At 34.3% G+C, this 22,364-nt stretch overlaps 2 protein-coding genes across 8 annotated transcripts; one reads left to right on the top strand and one right to left on the bottom strand.

Annotated features, from left to right (window-relative positions):
• Nucleotides 1-9,415: 9,415 nt before the first annotated feature.
• LOC112039000 (uncharacterized) lies at nucleotides 9,416-9,775 on the bottom strand. Its single transcript, XM_024071827.1, has one exon. It carries the CDS (start codon nucleotides 9,773-9,775, stop codon nucleotides 9,416-9,418), a length of 360 nt encoding a protein of 119 aa, XP_023927595.1.
• Nucleotides 9,776-13,350: 3,575 nt separating this feature from the next.
• LOC112039016 (putative disease resistance protein RGA3) lies at nucleotides 13,351-22,144 on the top strand. Of its 7 annotated transcripts, XM_065778954.1 has the most exons (14): nucleotides 13,351-17,017; nucleotides 17,147-17,237; nucleotides 17,372-17,450; nucleotides 17,878-18,014; nucleotides 18,862-19,044; nucleotides 19,223-19,395; nucleotides 19,655-19,875; nucleotides 19,978-20,070; nucleotides 20,248-20,321; nucleotides 20,497-20,565; nucleotides 20,934-21,034; nucleotides 21,157-21,223; nucleotides 21,549-21,635; nucleotides 21,739-22,144. In XM_065778954.1, coding segments are annotated over exons 1-3 (3,522 nt in total). In that variant the 5' UTR covers nucleotides 13,351-13,587; the 3' UTR covers nucleotides 17,373-17,450; nucleotides 17,878-18,014; nucleotides 18,862-19,044; nucleotides 19,223-19,395; nucleotides 19,655-19,875; nucleotides 19,978-20,070; nucleotides 20,248-20,321; nucleotides 20,497-20,565; nucleotides 20,934-21,034; nucleotides 21,157-21,223; nucleotides 21,549-21,635; nucleotides 21,739-22,144. The 7 variants fall into 7 exon arrangements, 6 of the variants coding, with proteins under 6 accessions (XP_065635026.1, XP_065635025.1, XP_065635023.1 ...); XM_065778953.1 differs by having other exon boundaries at nucleotides 19,223-19,875; nucleotides 20,943-21,034; XM_065778951.1 differs by having other exon boundaries at nucleotides 19,223-19,875.
• The last annotated feature ends 220 nt before the right edge of the window (nucleotides 22,145-22,364 follow it).

Here is a 22,364-nt window from a genome sequence, read left to right as displayed (position 1 = left end):
TTTTTCCAAAGTAAAATTATAAGGTCTTACACAAATTGGACCCCTTTTTCTTCAATTTTCATAAATATTTCCAATTATGTTATATAAGTAAATTCTTTTCTGGGCAGAAGTTGGCTTTCAAGGTGAAGGAAATATTGTTCACCTAAATGAGAAAGATCGATGCTTTGAACATGAACTTCCTTCTTTGTGGTCATGGGATGTTGGAATGGATACCAAGGCTTATTTGACTGAACTCACTGGAATTTTTCGCATTTCCTTTTTTTACCCTTTATTTGATCTTAAGACTTTTGATCTTTAATTTATGACTTTTGCATATTAATAAAAAACATGCGACTTTCCCTTCATCATTTTCTTCTTTCTAATAAATTGCATCTTTTGTATCTCAAATTGAGTTGATGAAATGATGTATTTGATTTGCTTCAACTATTGTTTAAATAGAGTAAAATTTGGCACAAGGTGATATTGAGGTAATATTTCAGGGAGAATTAAATCTTGCAACCATGCTGCATGAATTCGCTAATTGTATAGGAATTTTTCTAGTTCAAATCCTTTAAATATGTAAGCACCTAACTTGCTGCTATATCTTTAATTCAAAATCATAATAATAATGATGACTCACAATTTTGTCTAGTAGCTAGGGCTTATTTGAAAACACTGGTCAATTTTTTAAATCATTTGATATATTCCAATAAAATGGGAATGTTCCTATATGTTTTTGAAACAGCAAACTTAACACTAATTTTCATATATTATAAAACTAGAGATCCAAAAATCTGTTAATTATTGTTGTTGCTATGACAGACCAAATGATATAGTTAGTAGTATTTTTTGTGAAGCAATCCTTTCTACAGCGATATTAGCAACAAAACTTGATGCATCATTTTAATATTTGCGCTTCAAGCTTTGATCATGTACATTTATATTGACAGTTTATCACATCAATCCATAGCTTCCTTTATTGAACCATCCAAGGAGGCAACTCATACAATAGCCTAATTTCTATTTCTACAGTCCTTTTTGTTATTTCCCCCTTGTTTCTTCTTTCACCCCTTTAAGACCCGATTTACTTGTAGATTGTTTGTCATTCCGTATGACTTCTTGTTGCCAGTTTATGTACTAATATCTATTCTTGATTTACTTATTAATATATATATATATATATATATATATATATATTCTTGATTTGTTCCATTTCACGTGCTAATATGATGAGAAGTGTAGAGTAAATGATAGCCCATGTATAAGGTGATGTAGTGCTTCTAATTCCATACTTACATTGAGATACATGGATAATTGCTTTGACAAAGTGTGTAAATAACCTCGTTTCTTCTTTCACCTCTTTAAGACCTGATTTTACTTGTAGATTTTTTGTCATTCCAAATGACTTATTGCACTTCAAGATCTGACTCTTTGGAACTCTGAGGTGATTGATTTATTCATTGATTAGAATGAGATAAAATGGCAAGGACTTAGGACCCTTCTCTCTTTGCAATTCTATCACCTTCCAAAGCTGGTCTGTTTCCCAATGAGACTTCAATATGTCAACTCTCTACAAAATCTCAAATTAAGCTATTCTCGTAGTTTGATGGCTGTACCGGAGTGTATCTCTTCAATTACTAATGATTTTGAGTTGCCCCAATTGAGATCATTACCTGAAGCAATAGGTGCCTTACCTCTTTACAAACACTGGAATTTGAAAACTGTCCCATCTTATTGGTAAGGTGCAAGAGGGAAACAAGTGAGGATTGGCCCAAAATTTCTCACATTCCAATTTGAAAGGGAGTCTTTCTTGGCAAGAAGAAGAGCTAGGTATATAGATAGTTACCATTTTACCCCAACCCTCCATTAAAAATCTAAAACCCATATTATTTTTCTACATTGTTCTCTCTCAACATTTCACTGTATTTCATTAAGCTGCCTTATGCTTTTTTTATTTTTATTATTTTTTATTATTTTTTTTAATTGTAAATATGTGAGGGTATACCATTGTGGCTCTGTGAATTTCAAATCAGAAAGGTTGTGTATACTTTGCTTGGCTGAACTTGGAAATTGATGCTCAAGATATGCATATATGAGTAACTCCATCTTTGAGACTTTATTAAGTTTTATGTCTCTCGATAAAAACAATGCTATATCCACAACATAGACAAAGTTTAGTTATAAAATTGGTTGTAGTCTTAAGATATAACCTTACTCAAGAAAATAAAATTACTATATATTGTGAAAATTTAACCGTTGTTCTCTATTATCTTAATACACATGTCAAATTTTGTATCAATCAGATATTATTTACTATATGATTTATAAGCTTATATTTTATGCATAATTTTTAACTACAAAAACTTACAATTTAAACAATTTATTGATAAAATAACTATTGATCTTTAATTTTTTAGAAATTTTGCAAGTATGGAGGTTATAAGAAAAATATGTAATCTAATGATGAATTTGCCAAAATTCACCTCCAATATAAAGATATTGAGTAAGGTTTGTAGTTAAATTTTGTTTGCACAATATTTTCACAACAAATCATAAGTGGTAAGTTGTTATTAATTTTAATTTGAACATACAACTTAAATTACCTTTTTGTCCACCTGTAATAACCAATAACAATCTTAAATTTAAGATTTTTTGTGAAAGTGTTGTGAAAATTTTGTGGACATATCATTTCTCTTTGGATAATGAATCAAAGGAACATATTGGACCCATATTTTGTACGTAATCCTTTTATATATATATATTCTAGAGTAAATTTAAATTGTTTATTTTACAATGGTTAGATTTACAATAACAGCCAAATCACATATATTCAAGGGCGGAGCCATGTTGAAGGGTGGGGGGCCATGGCCCCCCAAAATTTTGAATTATATATATAATTATTTTAATGTTTTCAAAATTTAGTCTACAAAAATAGGAGCCCAAGTATTTGAATTAGTCCAATGATACTCTTAAAAAAAATAATTGACCTAATAGTTATAGAGACATAATTTATTTTTCGCAATTATGTTTTTATTGTAAAATGTGCTTTTATATCTGTTAAATATTTGAAAAAGTTTAGCACCAAACATGTTTGAATTTTTTTTAACCTGTTATGTGGTGATTAACAAGTCATTGACTCATTCAAAAATTCTTATCACTAAAACTACACATGAAATGTCTCTTTAGTTGCCACATAATGGGTCAAAGCAAGATAGTTTCAAATATGTTTGGAATCTGCTTCCTTCAAGTTTTGGATCATTCTTATTTTGAAAATTTCATTAGTTCAATTGAATATTTTTACTTACATTAGTATAAAATTTGATATTTTTTTTATAGAAAATGAAACTTTTTAAGAATTTCACTATGAAAATTGTGAAAAAGAATTTTATTAATTTTATGAAAGATAGCCATCAAACATAATTTTGATTGAAAATATTAAACTCTTTTTTTTGGTTGGGTGTGTGTATATATAACTTATCAAATAAAAAGTGTGTATATAATAAAAAAAAAGCATATGTATTTATGTGTGTATATGGGATTGTCTTGATAAATATATTAGTGTTGCAACTTGGCCCCCCAAACAAAAATTCCTGGCTCCGCCCTCGCATATATTTATATGAAATTTTCTTGTGTATTACACGGGTTACAAGCTAGTATATTATCAATCCTTTGGACTATCTTTCCAGATCCAAGTTTCAATTTCTCTTTTTGGTTTTTTAGAAGTAAATTAAATTCAAACCCAAATTTTATTTAGTTTTCTTCTCCCGTTTTCTTGGCTAATCTGTTAAAATTTAAAATTTGCATTCGGCTTACAAGTCCAATGCAAGCAAGGCCCAATTCTCTTTGGGCTTGTCACACATATATTAATTGTAACATATATATATATATATATATATATATATATATATATATATATATTAAATTCAGTAGGGATGATGCTGAAGCGATATGTCGAATTCCATTAAGCCACAGACATATTAGAGACTCGATGATATGGCTTCATAATAGGAGTGGAATGTACACGCGGTAAAGTCAGGATATCATGTTGCAAGACAAATTCTTAGAACAGAGAATTGGTCTGAGTGCTCCACGGGCTCAAAAATGAATGCACCATGAATTATTTCACTATTGTTATTACACGTGATAATAGATTCCAAAAAGCATAAAAATTTATATTTTAAACTTGGCATGCTTCCACAACTTAAACACATGGGAACAATTCACATAGGCATGTTATTATTTCACAAAATTGTTTTGTTGTGATATTTAATGCTGTGTATATACTATATTTCACTAAGAAATAATCATAGAATTATAAAATGCCACAACATCTCATGATATTCATAAAACAGCAAGCATATTCCTTGTATTAATCATACAAATATTTGCAAACACCAAACATAATATGTTTTAAAGATCAAAACATATGCCACTTGGACATTCCAAACATAAACTGATCATATATTGGTGCGTATATGTATTTATTACTATTATTTTGATCATATATTGGTGCGTCTATGTATTTACTATTTGCCGTGCTTCAGTTGCAGGTGGTACTAAGCCAACTTTTGGTCTGAGAGTGGAAAAAAAAAAAAAAAAAAAGAGTACCTTTTGCCTATCAAGAACCCAAACGACTATAATTGCGCACTTTTGATGTAATAGTCACTCTACAAATATAAATATTTATGAGAGAAAGCAAGACTCAAGTCTCCAGGAGTGAGACTACAAACCATGTAAAAAAATTGTTAAAAACAACAAAGTTTTGAAATTTTAAATAGCTGCCCATGTTTCTGTCCGTCTAAATATTCTTGCTTATATCTCATGGCACACTAATAGGTTTACTACACAAGATATAATAATTTGGTGGTTGGAATCACTTAGAATCAAAGTTGAGCACGAAGTCTCAGATCCAGAAGCTAGAGTACATGTTTCAAAATTCTATCAATTACGCAAGCTAGTCATCACCAAATTTAAGGGTATATTTATGGTTATGTCATATCTCATATATGAAAATTAATGGAAAGATATGATTTTGTGTGATGTGCCACGTGAGACCCGAAACAATACATATATTGTTTAATTGTTAAAAATATTATACTAGATACCCACAACAGAGTTTCACAAAAAAAAAAAAAAAAAGATACCCACAACAGAAGAAGTGTTACCAACAAAAAAAACCTTAAAAAGCTGTGATACCAATGTAAGATTAAGAGTACATGCCTCTACGATTGATTTACCAATTGTTTCACGCTATCAACAACACCTCTATTCTTTTGCTCATGGTGGTGCTTGCTACTAGCGCAAGACACACAATACCGCAGCATAAGAACCATAATACAGAATCCAAAACGTTTTGAGAGAATGGTAGAGAAGATGTTCTATTTCTATGAGTTACACAAATGAGAGGGGTTACTCATGTAACCTATGTTACATGAGAATTAATCCCATTAATTTTGGCCAGCCAAAGATCATAGAAATGATTCACATTTTAACACAGTTTTCACATGTTAAAATGTGAAAACTGCCTTGATTCAATTATGTTGGTTCTACTTCTACCAAAACAAAAAGTGTGGAAAGCTCGGGTGCAAACTCTTTCACCAAAGAAGAAAGTGGATTTTCGGTGAAAAATGCTATCATACATGGGCCTTACTTAACCCTTAAAAAAGTCATAGGCCACACTCAAGCCCATCAAGAGAAGTTTAGGCCTAGGCTTTTTCCTTTTCTGGATCAACACCGAGTGGGCCTTGCGATTTCGGACAACCTATTACATATTAACAAGCAGTCTGCGGCGTGAACACAAAGTCACTTTGGAAACGCACTAGGAGAAGAAACATTATATAATTTGTGGTGTAACTGCGAACCCTAAAAGATAGAAGTTAATATATAATAACAGTAGTATCTAAACCACAACTCTGAGTGTTAGATAATAACTGTATATAATTGTCATTTGGATGCTACAATTGTTCAACAACTCAACAACAACTCACTCACTGGTACTATCTCCTTTCTTTTGTTTTCCTTTTCCCCCTTTATCTGCTCATAAAAAATATTGTAAACTTTCTTTCATCTAATTTCTTACATTTCAATGAATTTCATCCTTTTTTTTAAGCTATTTTTCTACTGATAGTAACAGTAGAACTTGATGCATCATATTTACAACAATATTTTTGTTTGTTCTCTTCTTCATAATTTCCCTCTTTTTTTCTTCTCTTTGTTTTCTATTTCTTTTTCCTTTGTTTGGGGAATGTGCGTCATCATTGTCACCGACCGTAAGAGTGTGAGTTATGGACTCTCAGAATAAGAAGTTCAAAGGACAGTGCTGTCCATGTTTGAACATTTTTTCGATGAAAATATCGGGCGTATGTTTGTCTTTTAGTAGAGGATGATTGACTAAGGAATGGGAGAGGGAGGCGCATTTGGGTGTGCCGTTATATATTCACAGAGAGAGAGAGAGAGAGAGAGAGAGAGAGAGATTGTTGGAATCAAGAAGATGTGGCGCTTTTTGAAGGCTTCAAATTGAGCCCCATCCCTCTCTCCTTATCTAGAACATTGAAGGGTCCCACCACCTCTGATTCCACCCAAGATTCTAAAAAAAACTACCACTCCTTGCTCCCATGTCTCAACATACCAAAAGTGTGGACTGGTAGATTTTGTGGACAATATAAAAAGATTTTTGCAAAAATATTATTTTTATCCCTATATTTTAGAGTCGTAGTTAATTTGATACCTACATTTTAGTAGCAATCAATTTCAACTTGCAGTTAATCTGATCTTTATAATTATTTCACTAACAAAAAAAATCCTTATATGGCTAATAGATTGCACAGTTTGCACATTTAAAGTTTATGTGGCTAATAAAATATTTTAATTGCTATTTAAAAATGCCACGTCAATTATATAAAAATTCATGTAAGAGAAAAAAAATTGAATTATTAATTTTTAAGAAATTAAAAAAAAAAATCAACTTAGCAATTTCATTTTTCTTTCAATTTCTCATACGTAATAGCCCGACTCCCCTCTCTCGAACCCAAGTCCAAACCCAGAACCAGACTGATAAAATTGAAAGAAAAAGGAAATTGCTAAGTTGATTTATTTGATTCATTTTTATTTTTCTTTAAAATTAGCAATTTACTTTTTTCAGACTTGGATTTTATTAGGTTGATGTGCCATTTTTAAATAGTAATTAAATCATTTTATTAGCTACTTAAGCTTTAATTGTGCCAATGGGTTCTAGTTAGTTTAACTGGTAAAGTCTCTGATAGTTAAATAAGAGATTTGGGGTTCAATTCCCACCTACACCAAAAAATGATTGGTGTCTTGGTCTGATGATAAAGAGCTATCATCAGAAGCGAACGCAGTTGAAACTCTCTCTTAAAAAAAAAAAAAAAACTTTAAGTGTGCCAACAGCGCAATCCATTAGCCACGTGGCATTTTTCGTTAGTAAGTTAACCGTAAAGATTGAATTAACTGTAACTCCAAAATGTATGGACTAAAATGATGTTTTTGCCAAAAATTAAAGGTGGGGGTGTGATATTTTTTCATGATTACAAATTATGATTAGAGAAATATTATTTTTATTTTAGTCTATTTTTATAATTGTGAATAATATTTTATGACATGTAAGAGGTCTATTTAACATGCCAAATTTATCAACCTTTGGAAAGAGTTAATACCTCTATCTGTCTTTCTCTTTATAAAGTTTAGTTTTAATATTCAGTGAAAAAAATATGATGATTCTAATAATGATAGATACTCACCTTTTGAATGCAATTTTGGTTTCTTGTTCATTTTCTGATGTTAAGTGGTCTTTTTTTTTTTTTTTTTTTTTGAGGGGGTGATATTAAGTGGTTGATATATATATATATATTGCTGAATAATGTGCTTGAATTTATGGCTAGTTTTGAAACCTATCAAATAGGTAAATAAATCAATCAAATTTGCAAGATCTTAGAACCATTTGAGAATCAATATTTTTTGAAACTATTGACATTATAGATTTTGATTAATGTATAATAAAAGTTATATTAGTGATGATTACATGTAAAAGTGATATTACACTAATTACATTTTGTCATCTTAAAAAGTTGTAAAATAATTATGAAATTTAATGTATTTGATTATTTTTAGAATTCTTGATTGATATTAGGCAAAGGACTAGTGGACCCAGTCTAGCATATTGCAAAGATGGAGGCTTAGTTGGGTTGAGAATAGCATCACATTAGCGCTAGGCTACCAGCCTTTAAAGGAATAAAATTGTGCATTTACTATCAGCTATAATTTTTGGTGCAATAGATAAGTGCTTAGTCCTAACAATTGGTATTGTAAGTGCTTGGTCATAACAAACCAACATTTGACTTAAAGCAAGCAACTTTTAATTGACACATTGATTAGATCCTTCTATACCATACAGAAACAAACTAACAAAGTCGTGGCTGTGAACAAAAGCAACGTTGGTCCTTTGGTCTTTCTAGGATTGTTGATGAGTTTTTTTTTTTTTTGAAAATGGAGCATATATTAATCAATTAATCAAAAGCAAAAGAGTCCGCATACAGGGCCTCAAGGGCAAGGGTTGGTTGTTCTTCCAACCATACATAATCTTCACTTAATTGTCTTGCAAACCTGGCCAAAGAATGGGCCACTCCATTAGCACTCCGTCGGACACAACTAGCTGATACACTTCGAAATCTCAAAGCCAAGCATCGAGCATCTTCATATATATATTTCCCAGAAGTGAGTTGTTGGGTTTGACTGCTGTCAAGCCATTCATAACTGTAACATTATCACCCTCCACCGCTACATATTGAAAACCTGCCTCCACTGCGAATTCCAAAGCTTTTCGGCATGCTAAAATCTCCGCTTCTTCACTATTTACAATTGGAGGTCCCTTTGCTGATAGCGCTGCCATCACTTCTCCCATATTGTTCCTTATAATCGCGCCAAAACCCGATGACTTCGTATCCATGAAGACAGCCGCATCGAAGTTCAACTTATACAGAGTACCTGAAGGTGGACACCACGAGCCGCATGGATAGCCAGCTGATCCCGTGATGCTTTAAACTCCTCAATGAAGTCAATAGCCTGAGTGGTTATTCTTGAAGGGTCCTGGACTTTCCCTCCATGCAACAACGTATTTCGTTGGTTCCAGATCAGCCAGCAATGAACCCAAAAAAGCTCAAACTCTTCATCGGACAATTTGTGGCTCAAATGTTCAAGCAGCTGCATAAACTCCCTCTACTCCGCGCTCACTTTTTGCAATCTGCCTGGAGCACCTGCCCACACGTCTTGCGCTGCTCCGCACTCCCAAAGCACATGAAGAACTGACTCTGGAGCTTGGTTACATCGCTCACAGAACTCATCCGGAACCACTTTCCTTCGAAACAAATTTTGACGTGTAGGGAGAATATTTTGACAAGCTCTCCATGCAAACACACGTATCTTATTCGGCACTTTCATCTTCCATACGTATGTCCATATATGAGATCGTTCCGCTACCTTGGAACATTCCTGAATCCTTCTCCTGCTTTTGAATTAGCCTAGCTATTTGATACCCCGACTTCACCATGTACTCCCCAGTCTTGGTGTGAAGCCATATCAACACGTCTGACACCACCCTATGACTTAATGGAATGCGAAGAATTGCCTCAGCATCTTCCCTATGAAATGTAGTAGCAATAAGCTTCCTATCCCAAGCTTTAACCCTCCAATCAATAAGCTCGGATACTCTCCATTCCCACTCCTCCACACGGGGTGGGTGGAGTATTCGATGTGTAGGATGATTTGGAATCCAGCTTTCCATGGTTACTCGAATAGAGGACCCATTGCCTACCCTCTAGCAACCTCCTTTTCTTAGGATTGGTTGAGCTGTTAGTAAACTTTTCCAAACATTAGAGCTATTCAGTACATCCGTAGCTTCTAAGAAAGTACACCGTGGGAAATATTTAGCTTTAAAGCACTTAACACCAAAGACTCATGTTGTTGGAGTAGTCTCCATCCTTACTTGGCCAACATAGCTAGATTGAAGCTGTGTAAGTCTCTAAAGCCCATTCCACCATCCTTTTTTGGTTGCGCCAACACGCTCCACTTCTTCCAATGGATTTTCCTTTCATTGTCAATCTGCCCCCACCAAAACCGAGCACACATAGCATTTAGTTCTTCACAAAGTTTCATTGGTAGTTGAAAAACCCCCATAGTGTAAGTGGGGATGGATTGAGCCACTGCTTTGATCAAAATCTCCTTACCCGCTCTTGAGAGTAATTTACCCTTCCACCCTTGGATTTTCTTCCACACTCTATCTTTTAGAAATGAAAAGGTTTGGTATTTCGCTCGACCAACCAAGGTAGGTAACCCCAAATAGGATTCAAACCTTTCCACCTCCTTGACCCCCAACAACTCCTTTATCTTTTGTCTTCGATCCTCCTCCACATTACTACTAAAATAGACTCATCATGAGTAGCTTGGCAAAACAAGAGAGAGTCATTGGCAAATAAAAGATGAGAAATTGATGGTGCCCTTCTACAAATTGACACACCATGAAGTAGCCCCTCCCCTTCTTGACGAAGCCCTTTGGTTGGGAGAATACTTCCATACGCTTTGCCATTGATGCGAACTGAGAAGCTTGGAGTAGTTACACAGCTCATTATTCTGTCAACCCATGTGTCAGGAAACCCCAACTTGGACATAATGCCCTTAAGGAAAGACCACTCAACACAATCATATGCCTTACTGACATCTAGTTTCAGGGCTAAAGAGCCTTTTTTCCCATTTTTCTTACAGGGATTGTTGATGAGTTTAGTTTCATTGGATTAACTTATTTTGCTTAAAAATAAAGATATATTTTTTTTAGAGAGAGTTTCAACTTATAGCGTCCGCTCTTGATGATAGCTTTTTATCATCAAATCAAGACACCAATCAGTTTTTGATGTAGGTGGAGATTGAACCCCAGATCTCTTATACAACCATAAAAAATTTTACCAGTTGAGCTAACTAGAACCCACGCTTAAAAATAAAGATATTAAGTAAATAAATTGGAAAATAAACTCAGTACAACACAATGACTACTCCTATAGTTGATACTTAATAAATAACAATACATCAATTTTTTTTTTTTTTAATTAACTCTGCACTCTTATACAAACAGGATCAAATATGCGAGCAATAGCTATCAACAAGGATAGAATGCCTTATAGTTCAATTGGTTGGCACTTTTTAATATTTCTAACTGACATATCCAGAATTCAAATTCCCACTCTCTCCAAACTATTAGATTATCAAAAAAAATAAGGGTGGAATGTCGTTGGATTATTAGCCTATTAGCAAGTCAAGTAGTTAATTTTATTTGTGATATAAATCTCTATGAATTTAATTTTGCACAGCTAGAAACTTATTATACATTAGATATGTATAAATCATTGTAAGATTTTTGTTTTTCATCACGTAATTCTTTGAAATTATATTTGTGTTCCCAAAGACAAAAGAGGGTGAATGACTATGTCCATAATCCATATATATATATATATATATAAGCAAGCCGAATTTAGTGCACATACGCATCTTATTTAATTTGATAAACTCACGTATAGAACACAAAATGATATGCAAAATTGTGTTAAAATGTGAAAACTGCATTGAGTCAATTATTTTGGTTCTACCAAAACTAAAGGTGTGGAAAACTCAGGTGCAAACTCTTTTCCCAAAGAAGAAAGTGGAAAATCTGTGAAAAAAGGCCATCATCTGATCATCCCCATCAGCAATTCAGACATGGGCTTTACTTAACTTTAAAAAAAAAGTTTTATAGGCCACACTCAAGCCCATCAAGAGAAGTTTTGGACTAAGCTTTTGCCCTTCCTTAATCAACTCCAAGTGGGCCCTGTGATTTCGAAACATCAATACTTGTCAAAAACTTGTGTGTTTTGTAGCATTTTCCACGTAAAAAAAAACTGTATATAATTGCTGAGTGAACCCAAAAAGAGGGGCGGCCAACAAATTTGAAGGCTTAAGGCGACATATTTAAATGAGATATTTTTATTATTACTTAAATAATATTTAATTAGTATTTAATATCATAATTTTTTTATAATAAAAATATATTCCTTTTATTTTGTAATATGCTTTTTTTTTTTTTTGGGAAAAATGCTTTAATATCATAATTTTTTTATAATAAAAATATATTCCTTTTATTTTGTAATATGCTTTTTTTTTTTTTTGGGAAAAATGCTAAACTTATAACAAATTTTACTTAAAAAAAAAAATTTGCTAATGATGTAGAAATGAATGCGATTAGTAACACTTCAAGAAGATAATAAACAAGTGTTTGAATGAATGATATTAGAGATATTATAAATTTTACAACATAAGGCTTACAAAGATGTATCACTAATCACAAAAAATAATTCAAATAATTTATTAGGTTATTGATGTCCACATATTATATTAATTGTCTCATCAAGTTGTAAAGTTTTCAAGTAAAATTAATAATATTTCTAGCATTTTCCTATCTGAATTATTTTTTGTGATTAGTGACACATATTTGTAAGGGAAAATGCTAAAAACACAAATTCTTTTACAAAAATCTTTACAAATTGATGATGTGATAAAAGATTATAGATAAATAAAAAAGTGATGTTAAATGTTAGTCACAACAACAGTTTGTAAAAATATTTTAAAATAGTTTGTAACTGTAGCATTACTCAATTTGTAAGACTCATGTATTTAAAATTGTATTATCTCTAGCATTACTTAATTGAGCAAGACTTATGTACAATACTTAGGTGCTATTCCTTAGGTTCCCTTTTTAAGATTCTGCCATGTGAATTTTTTCTCATGGGATGAAAATATATTTTTTAGTCAAGTAGCCACATCGCTGAATCTTAAGAGGGGAACTTAAGAAACAGTACCTAAGATACTATACCTAAGTTTTATCCTACTTAATTATATTACTTAATTATTTGAGACTTTGTAAAAGTAGATGAAAAATATAAAACTAATTTTTTTTTTAATATATCAATTTTTGCCCAAAATTTGGGGCCTCCTTCTCATAGGGGCCCTAGTCGGTGGCCTAAGGCTAGGGCCGGCCCTGCCAAAAGGGTTTGAAAGATAGAAGTTAAAAACAACAGTGGTGCGTGCATCATGAGCATATGAAAAGGTTGCTTTAATAATGGCGAAGAGTGTAAAGGAAACACTTGTGGTCCACACGGTTTTCTTTCGGTGCTGAGGTCCAATGGGTATTTTCCCTGCTTTGAATCATTTGATGCAAAGTTGAGGAACTATGCTTGTTTTCTTCTAATCTTTGTACCCCACAACTACGTGTAATTACTTTCATCGATCGAAGCACTCAAAAAGCAAGGAATATAGTCCATCCCACTGTCACAGATTGTCCATTAATATGCCTTGCCCAAATTATGATCTTGATGTATCTTTGCACGTTTCCACTTTGCAGGGGTGTTCGTTTCTTAGTATCCAAGCATTCAAAAAGCAGAGTCTTATCCTTTGGCAAATCTGCTAGTCCATCCCTAATCACACAGATCACAGATCATTCTGGTCTTACTCTTACCCTCCAGTTCTCAGTTCTCACAAATATTAGCATTCATTCAATTCTCACTAATTTAGGAAATGGCGGAAGGAGCTCTTTTCAACGTTGCTAATGGAATCATCGGGAAAGCGGGCGACGTAGCAGTCCAAGAGATTGCGCTCATCTGGGGTGTCAAAGACGAGATAAAAAAACTCAAAGAGACAGTTTCCACAATCAGTGCTGTGCTTTTGGATGCAGAGGCAAAGAAACACAACAATGAAGTCAAACTGTGGCTGCAAAGGCTTAAGGACGCCATGTTGGATGCGGATGACTTGCTGGACGAAATCTCCACTGAGGCCTTGCGACGGGAAGTGATGACCGGAGACAAGAAGGCCAAAGAGGTACGCATCTTCTTTTCCAAATCTAATCAGCTTGCATATGGTCTTAGAATGGGTCATAAGGTTAAGGCCATGAGGGAGAGGCTAGTTGCTGTAGCTGCGGACAGGCAGTTTCACTTGGATGAACGTTGTGAGGAGATACAAGTCAGGAACGAGGCAAGACGGCAGACTCATTCCCTTGTAAGTGCTGAAGATGTTATTGGGAGGGAGGAGGATAAAAAGGCCATTATTGGATCTCTGTTGGATCCCAATGTTAAGGAGAATGTTTCTGTCCTTCCGATAGTTGGTATCGGAGGACTAGGAAAGACGACACTTGCTCAACTTGTCTTCAATGATGAAGAAATCAAGAACCATTTTCAGCTAAAATTGTGGGTGTGTGTCTCCGACGATTTTGATGTGAAGATAATTGTTGAGAAAATCTTGGAATGTATAAAAAATGAGAAACCAAAAGACCTTGAAATGAACACATTAGTCAATAATCTTCAAAAAGAAATAAATGGAAAAAGATATTTGCTTGTGTTGGATGATGTGTGGAATGACAATCGTGAAAAATGGCTTAGCTTGAAAGATATTTTGAAGGGCGGCGCAAGAGGCAGTGGAATATTATTGACTACTCGCATTAAAAAAGTGGCAGAGATTGCACAAACTATGCAACTGCACTTGATAAAGGGTTTAGATGAAACACAATCTTGGTCTCTATTTAAGAAGATGGCATTTGTAGAGGGTGAAGAGCAAAAGAGTGCAAGTTTTGAAAATATTGGGAAGGAGATTTTGAAGAAGTGTGGAGGGGTTCCACTTGCTATAAGAATAATAGGAGGTCTGTTGTATTCAAAAAAAACTGAAAAAGAGTGGCTATCATTCAAAAACAATGAACTTTTGAATATATCTGAGAAAGACAATGATATTTTACCAACATTAAAGTTGAGTTATGATCATCTCCCATCACATTTGAAGCAATGCTTCGCTTTTTGTAGTATATTTTCAAAGGATTATGAGATTGAAAAGGCGAGTTTGATTTATATGTGGATGGCGCAAGGATTCATCAATTTGTATAACAAAAATAAATGTCCAGAAGATATTGGTGATGAGTATTTTATGGATTTGCTTTGGAGATCGTTCTTTCAAGAAGTTGAAGAAGATGAACTTGGCAACATTTCAAAATTCAAAATACATGATCTCATGCATGACATAGCAATACAAGTAATGGGATCAGGGAGCACCACTATTTATTCAAAAGAGAAAGACATTGACGAGAAAACTCATCATGTGTCATTTGGACATACATTATACTCATCATCGGAAATTCCAATCTCATTATATAAAGCAAGGAGGATAAGAACATTTTTTTTGCCATGTCAGTATGATACCATAAGATCAAATGATTCAACTTATAGTGCAATTGTGGCTAGTTTTAAGTTCATACGCTTGTTGGATTTGCATAACATGGGGATTAAAACAATTCCAAGTTCTATCAAAAACTTGAAACATCTAAGATATCTTGACCTTTCTGAGAATAAAAACATTGAGATACTTCCTAATTCTATTGTCAAGTTGTACCATTTGCAAACACTTAAACTCTCTAAGTGTGAAAACCTTAAAGAATTGCCAAAAGATATTTACAAATTAATCAACCTCAGGTTTCTTAAGATTGATGGGTGTTCGGGTTTGACTCATATGCCAAATGGACTGAGCCAATTGACTAATCTACAAACATTGTCAAGGTTTGTGATAAGTATGGATAGGATTGATTCGGTGCCTAAGTGTAGCGGTGGGTTGAAGGAACTTGCTAGGCTAAATGAGCTAAGAGGAAATCTGTCAATTGAAAATCTCAAACACGGAAAAGATGCCGCATTAGAGTATAAGGATGCAAATTTGAAAGAGAAACAACGTCTTGATAGGTTGTACTTAAATTGGGTAGAAGAAGACATTGATGAGGCGGGTGCTAGTTACGATGACATGTCACTGGAAGCTTTGCAACCACATATAAATCTCAAAGCATTGAGCTTAAAGCAGTATGGGGGAGTGATATTTCCACATTGGCTTGTGTCGCTCACAAATCTTGTCCAATTTAAATTATATTCATGTAGAAAATGCCAATATCTTCCACCGTTGGACCAATTTCCTTCTCTCAAAATTATTCGTTTTATCGGATTGGATTGTTTAGAGCACATACAGGATTCAGAGAGAGATAACAATGATTCTTTATTCTACCCTTCTTTGGAGGAACTCAGTATTTGCGATTGCCCTAATTTAAAGGGATGGTGGCGGGGAAGGAGGGATTCTCTTCCTTCATTTCCTCGTCTTTCTGATTTAGATATTTGGAATTGCCCTCAGCTGACTTCCTTTCCTTTGTTTCCATATCTCGAAAGATTGACTCTAGAGAGGTGTAGCTTGAACTTGAAGCAGTCATTGGAGAGGATGATGATAAACAACAAGACTTCTTCAGGGAATCTACCATCAATTGCTTCTTCTTCTTCTTCTTCTACAATTGTTGCCCCTCTCTCCAAATTACGTTACATGGAACTACATGAAGTGGAAGAAGCTTTGCCAGAGGAGTGCCTACCAAATCTCATTTCTCTCCGTACTCTATCTCTATACAACTGTCCTCTTCCTCAAAGCATTCGATATCTTACGGCACTTCAACATCTGACTGTTTGGAACTCTGAGGTGGTTGATTTATCCAATGATTGGGATGAGATGGAATGGCAAGGACTTAGGAACCTTCTCTCTTTGGTAGTCGTTTTTCTTCCGAAGTTGGTCTCTCTCCCAATGGGACTTCAATATGTCAGCTCTCTACAAATTCTCAGCATTTCGCACTGTCGTAGTTTGATAGCTATACCGGAGTGGATCTGCAAACTTATATCTCTTCAAAATCTTTCAATTTGGGATAGCCCTAATTTGGAATCATTGCTAGAAGGAATCTGTGCCCTTACCTCTTTGCAAACACTACGAATTTGGCATTGCCCTGAATTGGAATCATTGCCAGAAGGAATCGGTGCCCTTACCTCTTTGCAAACACTAGACATTGGAGGATGTCCCATCTTACTGAAAAGATACAAGAAGCAAATCGGGGAAGATTGGCATAAAATTTCTCACATTCCCAATTTGGAAGGAGATCTTGAAGAAGAGCCAGGTATATAAAAGTCTACCATTTTACCCGCAACCTTCAATTAAAAAAAAAAAAAAAAAAAATCCAAAAGCCCAATTCTTCTTCTCCATTGTTCTCTCTCAACGTCTGTATTTCTTGGTGATTAAATTTCAGATGAAGAAGCGAAGAAATCTGCTCATAAGAATTGGGACTTAATTAAAGCTTTTGGGTGCTGCAATTGTTCAACTCAGCAACTCACTCACTGGTGCCATCTCCTTTCTTTTGTTTATCTGCTAATAATTTTCTCATAGATTAATTTCTTAGATTTTATTAAATTCCATCTTTGGATTTTCAACCGGGTTGAGGTGGTGATGTATTTGATTTCCCATTGTGTAACAGAGTCAAAATTGGCAAAAGGTAATATTACTAGGAGAATTGAATCAGATAACCATGCCGTAGGAATCAGCTCATTGTACAGGTATGCTGTTGCTTCAGTTCCATTTTATATAAAGCTTCCAATTTGCTGTTCTACAGATAATCTCATGTATCACAATTTATCATCTAAGTTAAATCACCATTGGATCATGCTTTATGATAAAATATAATTTTCAAGCATCATGGTTTTATTTTGAAAATTTGCTTGATATTTAGAAGGTTTACTATATGTTACCAAAGCAACGAACTATCTAAATTTTCTCACTTCGTTGATTTTAATATTGTTAGTTAGTTTGAGCTATAAAAAAAGGAAAAAAAAAAAGAAAAAGAAAAAGAAATCTTCCACTGACCTGTTTTATAACACCAAATATACTTTGTAGAGATCAAGCACCTATTAATTATTGTTGTTGTGATTACGGAAATATTCCAATCAAGATGATTCCTTTTTTTTAAAGCTATTTTTCCTACAGATAGTAGAAGTCAAAGAGAAGGAACTCAAAGCCGCTGGTGCTAAACCCTTGCCCAACAGCCGCCGCGGTCTCCACATCCATGGCTGGGAGATCAAAACTCGCAAGCTCTCCATTCTCACCTCCTCCAACCTCCAGCTGTTAGTCTTTCTCTCTCTCTCTCTCTCTCTCTCTCTCTCTCTTTTCTTTTCTTTTTTATTATTTTTTTATTTTTTAAATTACTAAACTCAGAGCATAAACTGAACCATTTCATATAATGATTTTGTTGTTATGTTAATTTTAGCTTGTGCAAATTGAATTTTGCTCTCTCTCACCATATCGCTAGCTATATATAGTCGAAAAGCGGTGATCAGTCAGGTTTTCTTGAATGTGATGAAAATGTTAGGAGAAGTTTTTGAGTAGTTATGTGGAAACTGAAAATTGGTAAAGTCTCTTGACATTGTCATTATACTGGGAACCTAGGATCATATGCCGCCTTCACCGGGATCAAAAATTGACATAAAAAACAAATGTACATTGACCTGTATGGCCTTTGTTACAACATTCTTTTTTCCAATTTGGATTTTATTTGGTAGAGGTTGAGTGTTTGAGTCGAGGAATCAGCCTCTCCAAAACAAATTGGGAATAAGGCTTATTTGGTGGTAGTTATGGAAAATTGGAGATCTTCATGTTGCCAGAAGAAGTTTGATGATATATGTTAGGGGTCTATGTTTCATCAACAACATTCGTGGTCTAGCTCTGTGTTTTTCATCAGTTAAGTTTAGTTGGGTTCAAAGAGAAGGCAATTCGACAGCTCATGAAGTTGCCAGATTTGCTCTATCTCCCTGTCAGTCCTTTTTCCATAATGGTAATCTTCCGCCAGTTATCGAGTCTGTTTGTAAAGCGGATAACCCAGCTTGTATTTCCTTTTCTTAATTAAAGTTATTGCAGATTATCAAAAAAAAAAAAAAAGTCATGATGGTTATGTTATGTCATATGTGCTTGCAGGTGGGAAGAAAAGCTTCAGATTTCTCACTTGCCAGAGATGGTTTTCGGGGAGGGTTTAATTCTTAAACATGTGGATGGTGGCACCAAAATTCATTTAAATGCATTTGATGCTCTAACTGGCTGGAAGCAGCAGGCCTTATGTCCAATTGAGGTCCCTGTAGCAGCAAAGTGGAAATTCAGAAGGTAAGCTAGGCGTCTGTATATAATTTCTTTGTTGTGGGCAACTGGGTCTATAAATTTATTCAAGTATAAGTCTTGAAGGATTACTACTTTTGTGAACTGTAATATCACCTACTTTATTAGTTTACATGTGGAACTGTTTTTTTGAACCTGATGCATCATTTTAATGCGGGTGCTGCAGGCAATAGAGTGTAAGGCTGCAAATTTGAAAGAGAAACAATGCCTTGATAGCTTGTACTTAAATTGGATAGGAGAAGACATTGATGAGGCGAGTGTTAGTTACGATGAGATGTCACTGGAAGTCTTGCAACCATATATAAATCTCAAAGCACTGCATTTAAAGTGCTACGGGGAGTGAGATTTCCACTTTGGCTTATGTTGCTCACAAATCTTGTCCAATTTAAATTATATCTATGTAAAAATTGCCAATATCTACCATCAATCGCTGCTTCTTCTTCTTCTTCTCTGTCTTCTTCATCTTTTACAATTGTTGCCCCTCTCTCCAAATTAAATTACGTGTATACAGAAATGGAAGAAGCTTTGCCAAAGGAGTGCCTTTGAAATCTCATTTCTCTCTTTACTCTATATCTAATCAAATGTCCTCTTCCTCAAGGCATGCGATATCTTACTGCACTTCAAGATCTGAGAGTTTGCAACTCGGAGGTGGCTGATTTATCCAATGATTGGGATGAGATGGAATGGCAAGGACTTAGAACCCTTCTCTCTTTGCAACTCTCTAGTCTTCCAAAGTTGGCCTCTCTTCCGATGGGGCTTCAATATGTCAGCTCTCTACAAAATCTTGAAATTAGCTTTTCTCCTAGTTTGAAGAGCCAGGTATATACCCAACCCTCCAATAAAAAAATCCAAAACCCATATTCTTTTTCTCCTCTGTTCTGTCTCAACATTTTACTGTATTTCTTGGTGATTCAATTTCAGATGCATAACCAAATGAAGAAGCAAAGAAACTTGCACCTTTGAGACTTAATTAAAGCTTTTGGATGCTGCAATTGTTCAACCACTCACTCACTGGTACTATCTCCTTTCTTTTGTTTTCCTTTTCCCCCTTTATCTGCTCATAAAAAATTATGTAAACTTTCTTTCATCTAATTTCTTACATTTCAATAAATTTCATCCTTTTTTTAAAGCTATTTTTCTACTGATAGTAACAGTAGAACCTGATGCATCATTTTAATGTGGATGCTGCAGGCTTTTATCGTTTATGTTTTTATGCATCATTTCTACAACAATATGTGGCTTTCTCAAGTTATTCATCAATGGAGGTAACTTATATACAATATCCTAACCTCCCTCTCCAGTGTCCCTTATCCTTGTTTTTTTTTGTTTCTTCTTTCACATCTCTAACATGTGAGTGTAACTAATGATTGTCTGTCATTTGATCCTGTCCATTTACATACTAACATCAATTCTTATTTTACTATATTTCACATGCATCAGCACAAGACAAGAAGTGGAGAGTAAATATAGGGCCCTATGGATAAGTGATGTAGTGCTTTTAATCTCAAGGTAAGCCTACTTATCTAAAATCGTAATGGTTTAATTACTGCTTTTGTATATTTTAGTATGTTAGATTGCAACTTCTACTTCTCTTGTCTGAATTTGTTTCTAGGTATAATTTTTGTATGTCTCCTTTTCTTTCCCCTCTAATTATCCAAAGACACTTCCCTGGGTAATGCGGGAGCTGTTTCATCAGTTTGTATAGCAAAATACCTATGCATGCGTCATAGTCCTTGTTTGAAGACATTTCTGCTTTATCTATTGAATGGGAATGGGAGAGGAAGAGGAGGATTTCAATTCCTGTGATCCTAAATAATATAAAACATATGATTGGAAACTTTTTGTATATCTTTTCTCACATATTTGAAAAATACAAGAGGATGTAGGTCAGGAGTGCACTAAGCTGCTCACATCCCGGAGATTGGAATTTCTTTTGCTAGGATATAGCTCGTGTGTCTACTGGTTTCTCAGTAAAGATGTAAGTATTAATTTTAACAAAATAACAAGGTCCAAAACTCCAAATATATAGGTAATATACTACAGAACCAAATTTATCAAATACTAATCTAGTTCTCTCTTTAACTTTTCCCTTTGGTTCAGGTTGATGAGTTTATCATTTATTGGATTTTATATGCAAAAGCCTAAGGAGAAATTAATACTAATGCAGGTAAGAGTTTAAGTGTGCATGTTTTTTTTTTTTTTTCCCAAACTATAGTGTGCATTTTTTCCCCCAAACTAGCCTAAAATTCGTTTACTGAAAGTAGGAGAAAATAATGGTAACTATCTCGTTCCTTAACTAATTAAATCTTTCGCCGTAGGTTTGGCTTCAATTTTTGATTTCCCCCCCCCCCCCCCCCCCCCTTTTTTTTTTTTTTTTTCCAAACTATATTGAGCATTTTTTTTTCCAAACTAGCCTAAAATTCGTTTACTGAAAGTAGGAGAAAATAATGGTAACTATCTCGTTCCTTAACTAATTAAATCTTTCGCCGTAGGTTTGGCTTCAATTTTTGAGTGTTTTTTCCCCCCCCTGCAACATGATAGGCAACAACAACAATAAAGCATTAGTCCCAAATATTGAGGTCAGCTATGGATCCTCATTTCCTCTCAAAAGTTTTTCCTTTTTTGCAATGTGGTAGAAAACTTATTATTCACTTTTTTATTTCTCAAACTTTGGTCGGATAGGTTATCATGGATGAAAGCTATAGCTTGGTGTTACCACTCAAAGTATTCCCTGCTTTTCATGGTGAATGATTCTAGGACTTCTCAACAAGGGTTGCTTGGGGAGTTCCATTACTTAATAAAGATGACATTCCTTTCATCTCTGGATTAATTTCTTAAGGTTGCTTAGTATCCCATGGAATTATATTAGAAATGTGGCTCCTGTGAAATATCACATGAATCTAGAGCCTTGTTGGAATTTTTTGTTTATTGCTCTGTCTGATAGGTTCAGGCTTGCTGGTGTATTTGTATTTCTTCTGCTGGTTCAGAGTTGCTGCTGTATTTGTGTTGCTGTTTTTCAGCTTGGTTTCAATGAAATTTCTGCTTGATTATCCAAAAATAAAATAAAATAAAATCTAGCACTTTTCTATTCTAAAGAACAGGAGTTCCTAACTTGTCTCATGGCTTTTAAATTGAATACTGGACAACAACAGCTATCAGACATAAGAGAACAAATGGTTTTATTTCCAACGATTTGAGTTCTAAAACGAAATTAGAAGATCTTTACGTAAATTGGGCCCTTTTTCTTTTGAATCAACGTTTTGGCATTTCTTTTGGGGAATGGTCTTGCTAACATCCAAGATGCTAAG

The sequence above is a fragment of the Quercus suber genome, unplaced genomic scaffold, assembly GCF_002906115.3.
Source record: "Quercus suber isolate HL8 unplaced genomic scaffold, Cork oak 2.0 scaffold_194, whole genome shotgun sequence".
Classification (NCBI taxonomy): Eukaryota; Viridiplantae; Streptophyta; class Magnoliopsida; order Fagales; family Fagaceae; genus Quercus; species Quercus suber.
This window is presented reverse-complemented; position numbering and strand designations above follow the sequence as displayed.